Raw genomic sequence first — 16,895 nt, 5'->3', positions numbered from 1 at the left:
CCAATTTCGACGTCTAGTTCCATGTAAATCGTACTTCATTTCAATTAGTTTTAATTTTATTATATATATATATATATAGTATACATTTAAATTGTTATAAAAATCGATGCCTTTGAAAAAAGATTAACTCAATCTTGCCTCAGAGGCAAATGTTCATGTAATTTGATTAAGTGGTTGAAATGATTTATTCTCTAGTTCACATTAACATCTATTTATCCCCTGTGTAGGTGGAGATAATGTTCAATATTTAGTCAGCAAAATTGTAGGATAAAAATTGAAAGCAAAGATTTTCTTAGTTTGAGCATACACAGATTTTACACAGATCAAAGATATTTATTTGCCATATATTTGGGGTGTACGTACGTGAATGCGTGTATGTGCATATCATATGAATTGCCTTATAGCAGAAAATGAACACACGTTTGATAGTCGAAGAAAACAAACTATGCAGTAATGGTCATCCACAACACAGTATTAAAATCAAGAAGTGTTCACAATTGAATTTAAGAACTGTCAATGTTATTAGATGTGCGAATCTGTTTACACCAAGCAAGGAATGTGGTCCAGTCAATGTATTCAAACACTAGTCTTTGTCGACCTGCAGAGGTGCTTACAGTTCCCTGGACCGGATGCAACTCTCAGACAATAGCGTTGACATAGACCTTGCCCTTCGTGGTCAGATTGTAGTCCTTTCCAAACAGGGACGACCTAACAGTCCTGGACCCGAAGAACAGGTCTTTGACGGCCAGTCTAAATTCCGGGTAGTGGATGGCGTAAATGAGCGGGTTGGCACACGTGTTAAAGTACGCCATCACGACGAGGACATGATAGACCGGACTGTAGAGGTAGGACCGTTCCACCCATCTCATATTGTAGGCTAGAAGAGCGACGCTATCTGCCGCCCAACAGACGATAAAAATGATGATGACCACGAACATAAGCTTGATAACCTTGTTCCGAGCGACTAGAAGCCTGTCCGATGGACCAGAAACGTTGCTGCTACTCTGGACGCCCTTTTGGAGCTTGTAGAGCCTGGACCGCAAGCGGAGGCTGCGTGCGATCAGAGAGTAAGACACGAGCATGATGAGAGTGGGGATGATGAATAGGACCAGGAACACCATGATTCCAGAAAATGTCTGAACGCCCGGGACGTTATATTTATGCATACATTTCCCATGCTCGCTGTCGACCCAGGTTGTTCCAAAAGTGCGACTGTTTATCGCGATCGCTGCTAGCCCGATAATAAGAAACCAAACTATTATCTTTCTAGGTGTAACCCAATGCTTGAACTGGAACGGGTGGACCACAGCGATATAGCGTTCTATTGCGATAGCGGTTAGAGTGAACACAGAACAGCTTATCGATATCCACAAGAAGACGGATGAATATATCAGTTTGCATGCAATCTCGCCCAAGATAGTATCGGGAACACCCGATAGCTTCGGTTGAGGAATCATAAAGATCGAGGTGATGAAATCGGCGACTGCGAGACCACCGATTAAAATATCAGTAGGTTTCCGGTATTTTCGACGCTGGAATAAAACTAGAATGACTAAAAGATTACCCGAGATACCCAAGATAGCCAAAACTAATTGGATAATTAACCACCAGGACCACGTGATCGGTGTCCACGACCAATCAGAAGTATTGGTTGAATTAACGTCATCTACGGCCGATGAAATCTCTATAGATTCGGAATGTTGCTCCATTGCGGCTTTGTTATGATTATGATTTATTCAATCTGCTCTGCTCTCGGAAAATCCTGTCCTTTTTAGCAACAAATTTTACGAACTCTCGAGTGCCCTGCGATTCAATCCTCGAAATATTGGATTGTGCGCGGCGTCCTGGCTTTTATATAGCGCTCCCCATTATGCTGGCCGTGCAAACGGGCCTCCTAGGTATTGATGATCTCCTTCAAAAAGACTAATTGAGCAGGCATCACATGCAAGAGATCTATTTTTTAACAGATAGATCTTCAAGAAGTTTAGTATAACTTAACTGTAGCCTAGGTAGAAAGCAGGTGGACTCACAACTCCAGGGGGCGTCTAACGAAAACCATAACCACGTGAACAGTAAAAGTCTTCTTACTCGAATTGCGTCGTCTCAACAATAGAACCTGTTCTAGTCACCCCTTTATAACACCTTCCCTTTCGGTCTATTCCAATTCGCCTTCCTGCACCTGGTGGAATGAAAGTGCAAAAGTTATAATGATGGATTCCTTACACAAACATATCATATTTCAGAATACACCCCTGTACCTTTTAGACAGAAATGCAAATATATAGAAGATACAATATATATTTTGCAAATGAAATTATACCGTTGACGAAAGGATGTTTGGGTTTATGTGTTTATACGTGCGTTATATTTACCCACCGCATTAATACAAGCACTGAGAGAGAAAAATAATCTGCTAGCCATACCGGATGAGTAAATTGATTGGAGTCATCCGTTAAGAAGGGCTTTGGCGGGGAAAATGAAGAAGACTTCTTGTACTATGACGATAGTCGCAAAGGCGCCACCATTCCTGCACTGTTTGACTAATTGATTATTTCATCTTTGTCATAAGGAACAATATGCTTGCCTATGTATGAAGCGAAAAGAGAGCAAACACCTTTTGGGAAAAGGGAAAAGCTAAATTTCACACTAGTACGTGAGTTCTTCGGCTTTACATCAATATTCTTGTTATTTCTATCAATTAGCGACTACCCTCCAACAGGGATGTGGGGGATTCGAAATTTCAAAAAAGTTGCTTTTAACTCTGTTGATTACAATTACAGTGATAGTAATGCCCTTTATGATTACAATAATATGTAGCGACGAGGGTAATGATGATGATAATAATTGTAAGATTTCAATTATAACTGCAACAGCAACATATATTCATTTAACAACAAAATACACACAAAAACAATAATTGGATTACTTTCATATCATTTTTCTTTCCCTCAGCCATAAGTTGGGATGATTGTACGGATCCCCCACCCCCCCCCCTCCCCCAGGGAGGAATTATTCCCCTAAACCCTCGGCTCTACGCAAATGCAAAATGCGATTTTATCGCGTGTTGTATAATGCAATAAAACATTTAAACGGTTCGTCTTTACAAATGTGTTTTCTCGCAACGTTTTATCCGCGCAAATTGTGATTGACAATATACCATTCAGCCTCGAGTGTTTCAATTCTCGATACCCTCAACTTTCCTTGCTCTGAAATGTCAATACTTCTGAGGTACAGATACAAGGTGAACAAATGTCCACCACGGATCTTCTTTAAATACTCAACCCTAGTGTCCATGAATACATAGTGTGAGAAAGAAGAAATAACGGTGTTTTTTCAATCATCATAGGAGTTAACTGAAACTTCAAACGAATTTCATTCCAAAATCTGCTATCGTTGTGCAAGCCCTATGAAATTACCATTAATGAGCGTTTGTATAATTTAGAAAGCTTAGGGTGTCAAGGAATCGATGATTGATTTCTTGCTTTTCCTTCAATCACTGTTTAGTCCATATTAGCAATTCTATAATACACCTCAACATTTATTTTGTGCCCCTCAAGCTTTGTCGATAATGCCTTTACTTCATCTTGAGAATTCGCAGAATGAGCAATCAAGGCCCTTTTTAAGGACAATGTATGTTTTTCACAAATATTTGAATTGATGGCTAATATTAGTGCTCCTAAAAAAGGTAATTGAATGATTAATTTTGAAGTAAATACAATGTGTTACAAAATAATAGATAATGGATTATTGAGTTGTAGTTTTGACAAATATAATAAATAAATACAATATAGGCCCATTACAAAAACTATTAAAAGGTTTATTTTTTTCTACAACCCTTGAATACCTCTTACCGATTTAGGCCCATGCTTAACACATCACAACAAAAAGTCATTCTCAATTTTCATTTATAATGTTTACCTGCATTTTCGATAATTTATAGAATTAGCGATTAATGCTTATTTTGATGGGCCACCCTGTATATTCCAATGACTATTTGGATTGATGGGTAGTGTTAGTGTTCCAGAAGAGATAATTGGATGATTGATGCCAGTCGTCGATGAAACTGCGGCAATTCAAGGAATGCATATGATAGAATTCAGGAGTGATGTCAACATTAATAAAATCACGGCACAGATTGTGAAAGATATTAAAGTGGTCGTAAATATCTAGCAAAGGAAGTCTTGTAAGGTAATATATTCGGGGATAATAGCAGAGGTAATGGTGAAAAATTGTTTCTTTATCGCGTAAACGTTACAGGATAACAGGCAGAGATGATGACCGTGATGTCTTCCTAGACTTCATGAGTATATGAAGAAGATGTATCCTTTGTTAAGACCCTATGACTGAAAATAGGGTAATTTCCCCTTTCACTTGTTTGTACTAAGTCAATGAGTTTATGTTGAGTTTGATATTATGTTACACCATTTGCAAAAAAACGATGGGTATTCGTTTCATCTTTGATTTCGTGACAGAATCGTGATGCCATTTGCGATTGAAACATAGAAGTACTGCACTTTTGCTGAGCTAAAGACAGACGATCGCAACTACATATTTTCAATAAAATAATCTGCTATTATACATGTTTCTTCATTTCGACGCAGATATTCGCAATTTTTCATTCAACACTTTTTTTCGTAGGCCTATTTCCTCCTTTTTCACCATTGATTCGTTTTATTTTAAGGCAAGGGGCGGGCCAGTTATAATAACCATGGGAACTAGATTATAGGATGTAATTTCATGATGCCCTCTGTATCCCAAAGATAAAATGCAGATACAATTATAGGATATGTCGTTGTTCAATTACGCACTTATCTTGAAAATATCAACGATTAAATACATAAGGACTAATCATGAGCTCTAATAACTTCACCAAAAAAACTCTCACAATTTGCTACTGGGTAAATTTCTTGAAGAAGTATTTTTCGATGAGGCAACTTTTAGATTTATGTTATATCCCGTAAAGTATGTACTGGTTTTAGATTACCTCATGAAGTGACACCATTATGTATTCATAAATGAAAATAACTACAACCGATAAGATACCCAAGGCGCTTCGGTGTCTCTTAGACTCTTACTCCTGTAAGCAATCATCGTTTCATTTATTCGAGAAACGATTTATTCAGACGTTCCTTCAAAGCTAACCTGGATCCCATACCTGTCTGAAGTGATTTCCTTCCAGGATTAATTTTATTGTTTACAAATGGCGAACACACCCAGTAACAAGACGTGTGAGAGCAATTTTAAACAGAAATTCATTAGAGCAAGAGGTTGTGTTAGCACTGGGTACTTCGTGGGTGCTACCGCTTCGTTTTAAAATCGATTAAGGGATTGAAACAAAAGAACATTTAGGATGACAGGGGGTCATCTTTGAAGTGGATGGTAGAATCAGAGTTGCCATAACCCTCTTGTCTTACAATTCTAAGCGAGTCGTCAAGATCCTACTATGGAACATGTTTATTGTGTACAATATATAAAGCTTCTCATTTTTTGAGAGAAGAACATAGTACATGAACGTATCTTAAATTAAATCCTAATTGTATTTTTGTCTTTAAAATAGTTCTTTAACAATTCACTTTGAATGTTTTTCAAAGTATTTATATTGATCATCATTTATTCTAGAACGCCCTTTTTTGTGAGGGGGGGGGGGCTAGTTTAAAATTCCTGACAAAGTTATGAATTGAAGAAGAAAAAAACAGAGGCAAGTGATTATTATCCGTTTAAGAAAAAACGTTATAGAAGGGGAAAAAGAAATGATAGCGTAAGGAAAGATAGGAAGCGAAAATAAATTGAATTTTCGTTTAAAATTTTGCTTGAATCCGTGAAGTTTTATTTTTATCATAATAGAACTCAGGATTACCTTCAAATCTTTAAATCCTCCAATAGTTTTTTGAAATATACATGATGATAACGCACGAACTCGTAAGCTTCTACGTTCTTGTTTTCGTAAATTAGCTTCGCTTGAATGGATGAAATCTTATTTTCCATCATGATGGAGTTCAAGATTGCCTTTAAATCTTAAAATCTGAAGTACAATGTGAGACTCGACAACTAATTTCCATACCCATTTTCGTAAATTAACTTTAAATCCGTTAATAAATAATACCCTGACGAATTCTTTTTTTCTTTTACACTAAATAATTAACACAGTTTTTCCATATAATACCCAGGGGGCGAAGCAGAGTTTTGAGACATGGAATTAATATGTAAATGGTTGTTTTTCAAAATACTGCTCAATTAAAATGGAGGTAATTGTTTTTTTGTTGCCAAAACAATTTTGAGCCAAAAATCATTCATTTCCTTTTAACAGAAAATGAATAGCGCAATATTACGTATTTCTCTATATTTCAAAAGTTATCATGAATAATGACTTGAAACCTTTCAGAGAACTGCCTATATACATGGATGCTCATTTTGATCCCAAAATTGAAAATTGGCTATTTTTAACAGAAAACTAAAGGTACTCTAAAGTTAACAACTTTATATGAGCTAAAATTGCACATTTAGTTGCTAAGGTCTACTTTTCATTAGCAACGTTAACATTATGAGATGTGTATTATATATCATAAGGCATTTAATTTAATAATGGCGCTTTGTGGCGAATATTTTTCAAGCTGAGTTGTCAAGTGGTATTTAGAACTGGAAACGTGATCGAATTTGATCTTTGAGAAAAATGTGATAATGATGATACTAATTATAATTATAATGATAATAATATCAACAATAAAAAATAAATATTGATAACACCAACATTAATAATACTTTTGGATCTTATAACGCATGGTGTCTCTCTGTACTGACCATAAGTTTAAATCAAAATATAGTTAATACGTATAATATAATTATTTGATAATTTTGACAAATTAATATATAACCTCAGCTCTCTTTCATCCCTATGTTTCCTAACATCGTGATTATTCGGGGGAACAAAACTTAATGTAACATATCTAAAACTAAATTTCCTGTCTACGGCTTAAATCTTCAAAATTTAGATAAGTTTGACCCGGACTATATATAGTTTTCATTTAGACAATTTTGGTTGGTATCTTCGCTAGTTTGATCCATAAATCTACTATTCTGTATACCATTTTCAAATTCGAACTAAAAAGGTAATTAATTTTACTTACTGCACTTTTCGTCATTTCTTAAAGAATAAGAATCTCAATATTTAAATGAACATACAGGTATTGTGTAATCCTGCTCGATTTATGAAAATACATTTCTTCGAGACAAGCAAATGATATTCATTCTAAAGGAAAACACGATTTCCACATGATTTCAGATTGAAATCATGAAAAAGGGAATACTGAACAACGAATATGCTGCATGAGCATAATCAGATAATCTGAGTATAATATTCATAGCATAAATATAGCTCGTGAAAATACCCATGTACATGCATGTATCTAAGAGTTTGTTGTGGATGCATAAGAAAATATCTTTGATAGAATACAATCTTTTAGTAAAAGTAAAAGGGTTCGTAAAGTTCTACTCACCATGCTTGTCGTGTGATAATGTTATACGAACACTGTAGAAACCACCATCACCGCAGATAGATAATCGTAGCTTGCTAGAATGTGTATGATGAGGGGAGGAGGGCCGGGAGGACTATTTCGATTTCCTCGGCAGCTAAGCAAACTGCTTATAGCTCATCGTAATCACGGTAATTGTACTGAGAACCACGGGAATGATCTTAACAAGCCCTGATAAGACACACGAATGAGAGGAGATGAGTGGTAAGAGGATGTAGACATGCGGGGGAAATGGTGATAGAGATGGAGAGAGAGAGAGAGAGAGAGGGAGGGAGGGGGAAAGAGAGACAGAGACACAGAGATTCGAGGAGGAGAGGCGTAGCTCGGATGTTTACGGCGGGGTGTGATGGGGACTTTCCGCCACCTAAGGTAAAGGAAAAAAAGCACCAAGAAAACCGAAGCGTATTCAAAGAAAGAAAATCGACAAGGAATTAAAGAGCTTACCTATTTAACAACTTACAACTTGCGATTAAAGGAAATAAATGTATTTGCATACGAAATTGCATCCCCCTTCTTCAGTAGATCGATGCCAATGGATAGGGGAAGTAGAAAGGGAGAGCGAGAGACAGAGAAAGGTTGTGGGTTGCGTGCGTGTGTGTGTGTGTGTGTGTGTGCGCGCGCGTGTGTGTGCGGGTGTGAGTTTGTGTAAGGGAGAGAGATGAGAGAAGGAGGGAGAAAGAGAACTAGAGAGAAAGGGTGTGTGTCTGTTTAGGTTTGGGTGTGAGGGAGGGAGATCGAGACATAAAATGTATCGTATTGTTTGTTTTTTTGGTGAGTGAGTGTTTGAGCAAGAGGTGGAGGGGGCGTGGAGTTCCTCAGGGAATTGTTATCGAGGAAGGTTTTATGAATATTTTATAGAGAAGTTACAAAATGTAATTGTTTTGAAGATTCAGGATGGACGATGATTTTCAGATTTTTCAAATGAGGTATATACGGTGGACACAATAACATGTCACCTTTACAGTTACTTTCAAAGTTATACCACGTTATGTTGCTACACACACACACACATACACACACGCAATTTCTCTCTCTCTCTCTCTCTCTCTCTCTCTCTAGTTATTCTGGTTCACGCCGTTTACCTTCCTTGGTTAATTTATTGTCTTTTTTATTAGTATTTAGTCAAGGTTTATCGATTTTAAACTTGCTACCATATTCTTTCTTTTCGTGTACGGCATCTGCCTGTATCTATCAAGAAAGTATCACAATGTATAAACATATTGGCCCGAATTCACAAAGCAAGGTTTGAGCTCAGACCAAGGTTTGAGCTCAAACCTCCTTTTATTTCGCCAAACCTCCTTTTGTTATTTACAAATAACAAAAGGAGGTTTGGCGAAACAAAAGGAGGTTTGACCTCAAACCTTGGTCTGAGCTCAAACCTTGCTTTGTGAATTCGGGCCAAACAGTTTGGCTTTTATCCCAAGAAATGTTTGCATTTTTAAATTAAATGGATTTTAGAAACCAAACTTATCAGAATAAATTATGAAGCCGTCTTCATTGCTGCTGACTTTAATTGCACACATTCATGTTTCCTTTTTTCTGTTATGTTTTTAAAAGTTTAGTAAAGATTGAAATACAGTTATATTGCCATTTCACTCATGGTCATGATAATGTATTCAATTATTAAAGTCAGTACACGTAAGCCCATATCAACAAAATGCTTACACACTTTTGAACATAGGTGAGATGTCCCGTTTGTTCCTGAGGTGTGTTACACCCACGTAGCTAGGATTTTATTTTAGGGGGCGGTAGTGAGCACGCAAAGCGTACGAATCACTTACAGAGCGCGCTCCCTAGGGGGGGGGGTGCGGAGAGGGGGAGTTCGTCCTCCTTTTGCGAAACGCGGAAGCTTTGACGATTCATTAAATTATTAGAGAAAGAAGATTCGTTGCACCGTTCCCGACTCAAAATGATATTTCATTCATTTGTATAACAGTTATACAAATTTTTTTTTTTAAGGATAACTTCAGAAATATGGATCATGCCTGTGTTAACTATATTGACGTTTAAATCAACAATCATCAAACAAAAATCATTTAATCACAAGATTTCAACAGTTGCGTGCGGGAAATATTTTAGTCATTATTTGCCACATTATTTGGACTCATTTCCTGTTTATTTCTGATATGAGAGCGAGGTTTATCTTCATACTGGCTAGCAATTCATTATATACTCTCCTCAGCTGCTCAAAATAGAATCTCTCTTTTCTCTTCTCTCCCTTTCTGTTTTGGCTGGCGTGTTTTTGTTTTTTTTTTGGGGGGGGGGCGACCACCCCACCCCACCCCCCCCCCCCCCCCATGGCTACGTGCCTGGTGTGTCAGCATTATCGTTTAATTAATAATAACAAGTCCTTGGGTTTGGCTTCATGATGATTGTTTTCGCTTTTGATTACAACCTGAAAATAAAATAATTGTGTCTCTTTACACATTTAGCATTGTTAATGACTTATGAGGAAAAATTGCAATAATAATAATAATAATAATGGGTCCTTGTAAGCGCTCATGTCATGTGTATCTAAATAAAAGGCTCTTCATCTTAGTGTAAAGAGACAAAATTATTCTATTTTTAGCTTGATTTCTTTCTGGTTGTAATTATTTTTAAACAAATCATCATAAAGCCAAACCAAAGGACTTGTTATTAATAATTAAACGAGGAAAACTTACAATGTATTGTGTATCTTCATTTCAGTTTCATTCAAGTCTTTATTACAACTTATCAATTACATGTATCATTTGCCATCTTAAAAACAAATGTAATATGTTGGATTATTCACCTAAATTTAGTTCTATGAAGGTTGAATCCTTGAATTTTATAATAGTCAAATCGGTCACAAATAAAAAATGATACTGAAAACCGTACAATTTTTTTTTTTTTTCATGTCCTGTTAATTTCATGAGACATAGGAGATACGGGAGAGTTGATGTTTCTTTTTTTTTTCCTTTTTGGATTTTAAGTTATAAGAGTGCAGCTACCGTTTTGTAATATAGGCTAGTAATTCAATTTCTAGATCATTGTGTATGGATGTATTACAAAAACATTACGATTGTAAACATCAGCCTGTTTATGTGGAGGAAAAACAACTGATGTTAGACACTACAAAAAAGAAAGTGGCTTCAAGTGTACCTAACCATATGCACCAGTCCTTCATAGTTTCAGGTGGCGGTTCAACTCCCATGAACTTCTGGCGTAATGTTGTTAAATTTGTTTTCAAAACCGTCTGTACTATTTCTACAGGTTTGGAGAAATACTATTACCAGGTGATTGAATTTGTTTTCATATTTAGCATGAGCAGGTGTCTATGTGGACTTACTTAAAATGATAAACTACAATATAATGTACATTTAATCGTTTTAATGAATTATGAGGAGAGATGCAATGTATTTGGTGTCTTCCATCTCAGCTATATTCAAATGTGTGTACCATTTTACGGTGATTACAGCATTGGTATTAATGCATAATAACCATGTCAAATTGGATATAATTTAGTATAATTTTTAGTTTATTTTTAAAGAAACACATATGTTGAATGATGAAAAGTAGTGTCTGATTGCAGTGATGTTAGGTAAAAATAATGGTAATGTACCATGTGCTAGAGTGTGCTCTGTTGTATAGGTTCCCTTCCTCATGTTGGCTATAAAGTCTCACCTCCCTGGTGGAACTATACCAAGCATGCAGGGAGGGAGTCTTACTGTAAGTATTAAAGTTACACTCCGTGGCCACATTAAGAATCTATAAGTGTAGATGTGATGACATACACTTTGAGCTAGCGCAAGCCGAGCTAGCAAACCTTTAGGTGCTGGCTGTTTTGTAGATTAATACCCCTCTACGATTTTAAATGTCAATACGTCATACCATTTCATGCAATTTACAGTGGATTAACATTGAGGACCATTTTATAAATCTGTATCCATATTGACACACGGACTTAGCACTACAATGTAATGGATGAGGGCGGCCAGACCACCATGCAGGCATGCATAGCGCATTATGCCAATATTTTAATGCTCAACCCGTCTCAACGCAGTTGGCCCTATATTCCAAATTTAGATCAAAACTGAAAGTGCATTGAATTTTTTTTTTTTTTTTTTTACAAAAATATTGAGAAAAAAAGAAATAACAAAATGTTTGACAGAGAGAGAGAAAACATTTCAGACTAGAAAAAAGGGCAGATAGCGTTAACAAAAAAGGTAAGGAAAGTCTGACAGAGAAAGAGGGGTTGATGCTATTCTAAGAAAGTGTATCAGATTTAAACAATCGGAAACAGATGACTGAGTTAATAAAAACCAATCACAGAACGGTTTCATAAACGCAGAGCGGGGAGGATTAATGGGAGGATGCGGGGAGGAAAAGAATGACACAAAAAGGATGAAGATGGTAGTGGAAATACGGACGATAAAGTAACCCTAGGGACGGGATGAAACAAATAAACGAATCTCAAAGTGGAAAATGGATAATGTGATAAAGGCTGGATCACTTGTGAAAGAAGTAGACAGAACACTTGAACAGTTAGGTTGAAAATTAGTAAAACGGTTGAAACAAGGGAGAAAGGGAGAGAGAGAGAGAGAGAGAGAGAGAACGAGAGCGGGAGAGGGAAAAGGAGAAAGAGAGAGAGAGGGAGAGAGAGAGTGATACCTAGAAACAGACAAATTGAGAATTCAAAGGCAGACTTCTAGAATGACGTCACAATCTTGTCATGTGTTATTTGAGATGTCCGGTGGATATCCTACTAGGAAAGTGTACGGTAACGATTCATCAATTACTCCAGGAGATCGATGATAACGTAATGAGTACAATGCAAACACTGGGCAATGCGCTGTGGTGCGCTTTATTCGACGCAGTGGAGGGGAAGCACAGTGCAGAATACCTAATGCTCATAATGTATTGGATAGATGAACTAGAGAGTCATGTTCTCTAGTTCTTTCAAAACGTCAAATTTAGCTTCTCAGAATCTGTGAAGCAAAGTAAACTGGTCACGAATTTCGGTCACGTTTGGAAAAACAATGCTTTACATGCTTATACATGTAGAGATAACAATTTATTATGTCGAGTATGAGTTTATTTCCGAAACAAACGGACGATTGTTTGAACAAACATCTTAGAAATCCCATCGGCCGTATTCTACTTGTTCATGATCTTCCTCCTGCTTTTACTGCACTTGTTAGTATCTTTGATGAAATCATTCTTTTAAAAGGTTTATTGGGATAGAGTACGAAAAGAACCATCGTCATCCTGTTTCAAAACCCTCTTTCTGCCTGGCCCTTCATCGCTTTAATAATAATAATAATAATAATGATGATAATGATGATGATGATGATGATGATGATGATAATTATAATAATAATAATAATAATAATAATAATAATAATAATAATAATGAAGATAACAAAAATGACAATGATGACAATAACGATATCAACAATGCTATAAATAATAATCATAATATTAATGATGATATTGATAACAATAATTATAATTGTTTAACCTGGGAAGCCTCATCAGCATCAATGCTGTTCTTTCTGAGGAACCTGCCGTGGAGAGTTTCAAATGTGAATGTATGTTTTGCCAAAGGTCAATAGCCATGCTAGCTCCGAGCTATGATTCGAACCACGGACCTACTACGATGTTCGAACCATCGGTGTTGCGCAAGGTGTTCACCAGTCCAGCCTCTGAACCGTTTCAGTGTTGCGCGCCCAATCAGCTGATAGTACAACGTTTACAGTAGACCTTGTCATTCTTCTCATTAGGGACTTTTAGATATGCACGTCGACATAGTGGACTGCTGCGTGTGACTTTCTTGTAAGGCAATGTGCGTCCAGTCCAGTATGTCGGCGTGCACATCTAAAAGTCCCTATCTGTAACCCCGATTGGGGGATCACGTGATGAGTGGAGGCACCGCGTGGGATCGATGTGTTTGGTAAAATAATTAAAATAAAAACACGGACAGAAGCTGGACTACATGTTTATCAAGCTTCTGGTCCAGTACTCGCCCCTCACAAACCGTAATATGGAACAAATTAATTATCTTAAGTGTGATTTTCGTTTATTTTTCGATGCTCAATAAATTGTATTGAACCTATGCTAACACCACTTGTAATCTTGATTTCATTTTCGTGATAGGCTGTATAGCCCTTTGACGATATATATATATATATATATATATATATATATATATATATATATATATATATATATAGGGAGGAGAATAAGGAGAAGACGACGAAGAAGAAGAAGAAGACGAAGAAGAAGAACTTGAAGAAGAAGAAGAAAAAAAGAAGAAAAAAGGGGGAGAAGTAAGGATGAGGAGGAGATGTTTGGAGATTGCAACAATTATTGATTCATACGGACGCATTGTTTATCATACAAAGATTCATTTATTCATTTATTCATTTATTCATTCAAAGTATTTATATGTCAAATGTAGGTTTAACATGAAATTTTGTTCGCTCCCCAAAATAATAAAGACTCAGACTTTGTTGGCGAAGAACGTAAATAGAATACAAATAAAATATTTATTTTGATGACGAAATAGTAATCATACATACTTGATTTTCGTTTGGATATGGCTTGTTTAGTTTCCTTAGATAACGTAATTTAGCTGTTTTCATGCATATTTCTAAATACTTTTTTTAACCACTATACAGGTAAACACAAATGAGGGTTTTTTTTAAACTGTATTGAAGTAAACCGGAATAAATTTGATAAACGAGAAAATAAAAAAATTGGTCAGTGAATTGTGACGTAGTCGCGAATAACTCTCCCATTCGTCGCGTACCAAATTATGATTAATTATGTATCTCCTAAATGCCTTTTCCCTTGGGGCAATACTCAAATATAATAATGGATATCATATTTCAGAGGTCCTCTATAGACTCTCTTGGACATTTTAGTCATTTTGTTTGTTGAAACAATGATTGTTTGATTGATTTGTATTCGCCAAGCTTCCAACATACAATATACACGAATAACAGCTCATAATTAAGTCAGCTTGAACAGGATAACGCACGAAAGCTCATGAGCTTATTTCCAGTGAGGAAAGTTGTCCGCCACTAAATCACAGAGACATTACTGATTCAGTCAATTTGAAGAGCCCATACCTATATTGATTACAACATTCAAGAATTCGTAACTTTTTTTTTTTCGATTTCATTTCAAACTGTCACTAGTCTACTTGTACGATTTTTCTGCTATCATCCAAAGTAGTTTGCTATCAAGGTCGGATTTCCCTTTGAAGGGATAGTTGAGTTTTTGTTTTAGACCGCAAGTGCATGGTTATTGCTCTTATTCTTAATTATGACATTTCTAGTGTCCTTTTAGGACCTAAAATTCCTTATGAAGGTAATGTTAGGCCCCAAAATGTGTAAAATTTAACCAATACGATCATACCAATTTAACTCCACTTTCAACAAATATGGTGACCGTTCATTAATGAATTGATAAATAATAACAATACTTGGGCCGGCTGGTTGTGTGTATTATAACCAACACGAAAAAGCCAACATCGGCATTGGCTGGAATAAAACGTAAAAGGCGCTATTTCTTTTTTTCAACGGCTGGTTCAAATTATCAAATATTTGTGGTGAAACACAAATATTATAAATGGTTATATTATAGATATTTCAACCGTCTCTAAACCGATTTGGAACAAAAACAAAGATGATTTTTGTCATTTATTTTGAGAATCAGTTCTTCCTTTTCTCACAAAAAAAATATTTTGTGTAGCGCCCTCTGCAACATAACTCAACTTTCCCTCAACTATCCTTGATATTTGATTTCAAGGAAAAACACATGTGGTCAGATCGCTTTCTGTCATCATGCTAATGCTCTTTCACATTATTATGCTACATCAAAAATAAGCGTACTTCGCTTTCTGCATTTTATAACATGCAGACAACATTTTTTTAATATTACGGTAAATAACTTAATTTTCATGCTATTTTTGAGAACTAAGGCTATCGCACTACCTATTTCTTTGACATATATACGCAGTTGATACAACTAAGTATGTTATCTTACAAAATGTATAAAGATTCACCTGGGCGTTAAAGGTAAAGACCAGTATTGGAAACGCCCAAATTTCAAAAAATGAAATGGAAGCTCTCATTACCAATCATGTGAAAGAATATGTTTTGACTAATACATGATGATAACAAATTTGCCGGGAAACCGCCTACTTATTCATAATTTGGTAAATTTGTTTCTCTCATGGTCTGTGAGAGATATAGGGTAGTCCCATATACATCTTTCTGTGTATAGTGCTTGTAACTTTACGAAGAATGGGCCAAATTTCTTATCATTTTGATGATTCCAGAACCTTGCAGATGCTAGATGCTAGATGATCAACCTTTTCTGATCGATTCCACAACGTTTCTTTCACAATGCAATCGCATGACCATAACTGGTCTTTACCTTTAATTTACATGTTATTAAAAACTTGTCTGGATCGTACCATTCTATAGGCCTATAGCAGTAATGATAATAATAAAACGCGCTTTATTTACATTCCATTTCATTGATATGCATGTATACATAAACCTACAAAATTATGTAGCGAGGAAAACCAGTCGAGAAAGTGAATGATCAGTCTAATGCTATTGACTCTATATCCAATCTACTATAAGTCCAACTCCAAATACACTAGCTAGGAAATGGATTTGACTGACAGATTTCTATGTACGCCTCCTAGCATGACATGAAGAACGAGGAGAAAGACCCACAACTTCAATTCATTGTTGTCTGGTCAAGCTGGTTAATGAAAAATGATATGATATTAATGGCCATAAAATGGGCCTATGTAGGAAAAGCGGGTATTTGATTCGAGGAAATCGAGGCTAAGGCTAAGGCTAATCAGAAAACAACAGTGACCTTCATAAATATTCTACATTAATAAGGCTGATAATTATTATGCGACCTGTCCTTAAACGAGAGTTTAATTCGTGTGATCTCTCAAGAGGTTCAAGTTTCTCGAGAGGTTTCTCTTGAATGAACATCAAAGTAATACATTTTTAATCACCGTTGAAGAACCTCTTTCGAAACATGAATTTAAGTGCGCTAAGAAAGACAGATTCCTTTCTTTAGGCAAAACCCCTTTGCTGAGATTAATTCATCTTTAGAAAGACGAATAAACTGCTTAGTTTATGAACAACTATGACTCTAAGTCACTATGAGAGATAGGAATTACAGTGTATTTGAAGAGATTGAATGATAGATTGATGTTCATATGTTGTCTATATACATCATCACAAACATATGAGTTTTATTTAACATGGCTACATAAAATCATACATAGAACATGGGGTCGTCATAAACAAAGCTTGAACGGGCGTCCTCGTCGTAAGTATAACATCTTCATACCAATTATATACAACA

General features: G+C 36.0%; 1 protein-coding gene across 1 annotated transcript; it reads right to left on the bottom strand.

The window, feature by feature from the left end:
• Positions 1-480: 480 nt before the first annotated feature.
• On the bottom strand, positions 481-2,392 carry LOC587893 (kappa-type opioid receptor-like). The gene has a single exon (XM_011682512.2). The coding sequence runs from the start codon at positions 1,707-1,709 to the stop codon at positions 639-641; it is 1,071 nt and encodes a 356-aa protein (XP_011680814.2). The 5' UTR covers positions 1,710-2,392; the 3' UTR covers positions 481-638.
• Positions 2,393-16,895: the final 14,503 nt, after the last annotated feature.

Source organism: Strongylocentrotus purpuratus, unplaced genomic scaffold (genome assembly GCF_000002235.5).
Source record: "Strongylocentrotus purpuratus isolate Spur 01 unplaced genomic scaffold, Spur_5.0 spur5_scaffold_19, whole genome shotgun sequence".
NCBI classification, from domain to species: domain Eukaryota; kingdom Metazoa; phylum Echinodermata; class Echinoidea; order Camarodonta; family Strongylocentrotidae; genus Strongylocentrotus; species Strongylocentrotus purpuratus.
The sequence above is the reverse complement of the archived record's forward strand: the minus strand, read 5'-3'. Positions and strand labels throughout refer to the sequence as shown.

Bases quoted from the DNA above. Each gene is read 5' to 3' on its own strand.
- LOC587893 (XM_011682512.2), bottom strand. From the start codon at position 1,709: ATGGAGCAACATTCCGAATCTATAGAGATTTCATCGGCCGTAGATGAC.